Source organism: Myotis davidii, unplaced genomic scaffold (assembly GCF_000327345.1).
Source record: "Myotis davidii unplaced genomic scaffold, ASM32734v1 scaffold684, whole genome shotgun sequence".
Lineage (NCBI taxonomy): Eukaryota > Metazoa > Chordata > Mammalia > Chiroptera > Vespertilionidae > Myotis > Myotis davidii.
This window is the reverse complement of record NW_006295564.1, coordinates 2460974-2463865: the sequence shown is the minus strand read 5'-3', so window position 1 is coordinate 2463865 and position 2892 is coordinate 2460974. Positions and strand designations below refer to the sequence as shown.

The 2892-nt window shown below is 42.9% G+C and overlaps 1 protein-coding gene across 3 annotated transcripts in view; it reads left to right on the top strand.

Annotated features, from left to right (window-relative positions):
- Positions 1-2892, top strand: part of MARCH10 (membrane associated ring-CH-type finger 10) — an 87252-nt gene that overhangs the window by 53640 nt on the left and 30720 nt on the right. For all 3 annotated transcript variants that reach the window (XM_006770276.2, XM_006770277.2, XM_006770278.2), the window contains one exon: positions 753-2157. In XM_006770276.2, the coding sequence (XP_006770339.1) occupies positions 753-2157 (1405 nt within the window). The remainder of the gene's footprint in view (positions 1-752; positions 2158-2892) is intronic.

Below are 2892 nucleotides of genomic sequence, written 5' to 3'. Positions count from 1 at the left end.
TTAGTCATTATTTTTATAAGGCAAGTTTTAACCAAATGATTCCATCAGTAGTAATTCCTCTCCCCTCTCTCTGTGTCTCCTCATACTTCAGGTCCAGGGCATTGGGGGGTAAAATTGTATTTATAGCCAGAGGTTACAAATTGACTAGGGGCTAGTGAAAAAGAGGAGGTAATGAGAGCATTATTGATTTTTATTTGCACTAAGTAGTAAACGTAATCGCAGATCATATATTTAATTGGGCACCAGCTTCTAGAGCCTTCCTCCCAATCTGCCAAGGTAGACTGTACTTTTCTTAAGATTTTGTAGAGCTGTGTGTGAAGTAGGAGTGTCATAAATGTGTGTTGTATGAATTCAGATCACAAAGCACTGGTGGTTTTTGTAGAAATCATTCCTGGAGTGTTGGTTTTCCTTTCCAACAAATACTGGAATAAAAACCACCATTTGAGGGATTTACCTATCACCAGCCCTGACTGGCTTGGGGCTGGACAGTCTGCCCGAAGCTTCTGCAGACAGGATGTGTACCCTCCAGGTCAGCCCTATCCCCAGAACCAGCCTGAGTTCCACAAACATACAAAGAAGTGCGATGAAGCCAGCTCTGGTGCAGAAGTCTCATACCCTCCCGCCATGTTGACCACATGTCTTTTCTCCCCTAAGCTTGTTTGTTGCCTCAGGAACTCTCACCCTTGGTAGCGGAGGTCTTTCATCGGTGAGCACCGATAGTAAAACGATAAATTTGTCTTTTCTCAATGCAGACGCAGTTCAACGAGAAGGCCCCGTGTGGGCAAGTGACACTAAGCTGAAGAGGCCAATCCTAGAGAGAAGAAACTTGGTCCCATCCTCCCAGCCATTGGCGATGAGCAAGAATGCCTCTGAAAGAGCCAGAAAAGGGGACCCACGTGCCCTTTCCCAGAATGAGCCACATCCAGCCCTATCCCACGCCTTCCCAGGAATGAACAGTCCGCGAGTACTGAGTGAGACCTTGGGGCCACCACTCTTCACCACCACCGTGGGAGGGTCGAGAAGGGTGCCATTTAGGTTCAGAGATGAAGATTTTTATTCCATGTTATCATTAAGTCATGGAGATGAAGATGATGACACTGAAGACGAAATCCACGCAGAGGAAGAACTTCTGTTGCTCGGTATGCACTCACCCCATTCTCCTTCCAAGCATAAGAGAAGTCAATTTCTTGGAACTCAGGCCAAAAATAAAAACTGCAAAGAAAATCCTGAAAATTGCAGGGCTAATTCTGTAAGGAATGAGTCCAGTCATGGCTCCCTAGGAATCAGCAATGTAATGGAGCCAGTGAGAGAGCAGCCTTCTGTTGGGCAAAGGATGTTCCAAGACCCCAGGATGCCTAATGGGGAGTCTACTAAAGAGAAAGACAGTGGTGACAGTGAAAATGAGAAAAAGACCTTTCGTTCACAGGACACCAAATTCAAACCTAATCTAGATGATGATCTCAATGCTGAAAATGTACTTAGTGATCCTGACTCTCTAGAAGACAGGCCTGGGACCCATGATTATGAAAGAGAATGGCAAACCCATTTAAATAGTTCTAGTACTTCTCTTGATTATTTTGTTTCTGGAAGACCAACAACTCTAAGATCATCAATAAATTCATCTTATAACACTCCTGGATCATTAATGCATTCTGCCCCAAGAGAAGACATTCCAGGAGACTTGTCAATGACATCGACTTTAGTTCACAGTTCAGACTCAGGGGGAAACTCAAGGTCTAATGTTCGTCAACCACTGTCTCCAATTAGAAACAGGCATCCATCCGCCCGTGCCGAAGACCACAGCTACTTTCCAGTAAACAGTGCACATGAATTTGGTGTCAGGGGAGCGGAAGCTAATCCTTTAACAAGTCAGACTCAGAGGGCGCCAGTGCATACAGAAGATCTCTTACTAAATTCTCAAAGCAGCGTGCCGCTGGCGGAGCCTTCCGGCTCCTTTCCATCAAGAATGAACTTACAAGGCCACTTGCTTGTGCCTGGGTCCCTGCAAGAAAATATGCCATTTACTTTCTTTGCAGTGTCTGATTTCTCAAACCAAAGTGGTAATGGGGACAGAAGGGCAGTCTTTGGTTTCATAGATGAAAAAGAAGCCACTAAAAAAAAGGCAGACCCAGAGAAACTCAAGAAATTGCAAGAAAGGTGAGGAATTTTCATGATTATATGTAAATACATATATTTATTATTCCATTTTGCTGAAATAATCAGTGCTTTTATTAGAGGGTCATGGGAATTTTAAATAATACGTAGGCCCTTCCTTGACATTTTAATGACTACGTATACTGAGAAAGTTTTCTATTCTGTTGCTCTTAAAATATATGCAGCTATAAAAGAAAGTTTGGTGTTCCAGTTCAATTTCTTCAATATTCCTTATGTGTTTTTCTACCCCTCTCGAATACTGCAATTTTAAGAAAGATAAGTTTGCTAGATATAAGGATTTCTGACTGTTCCATAGAACTAGCATTTCTTACTGCAATTAGGAAACAAAATTTTTTATGAAAAGATTGCTATCTCCCCAACATCAGCACTTAAAATGCACCAGCTCTCCCTCATGGGACTTTGCACAAATCCAACCAACAGTTTTAGAATTTGAATCTCCCAAAGTAAAAGGCAGGTCCCCAATGGTTACCATAGTTACCGCAGTTCTCTGAAGGGCTGCTCTGGGGTAACCACTGCTTCCATTTTATTTATTTTTTATTATTTGTATGTTTTTTTAAATTTATTATTTCAGAGAGGAAGGAAGAGAGAGAGAAACATCAATGAGAGAGAATCATTGACCGCTACCTCTTGCATTCCCCCTCCTGGGGATGGAGCCCGAGATCTGGGCATATGCCCTGACCAGGAATCAAAACCTGACCAGGCACCATTGCCTCCATT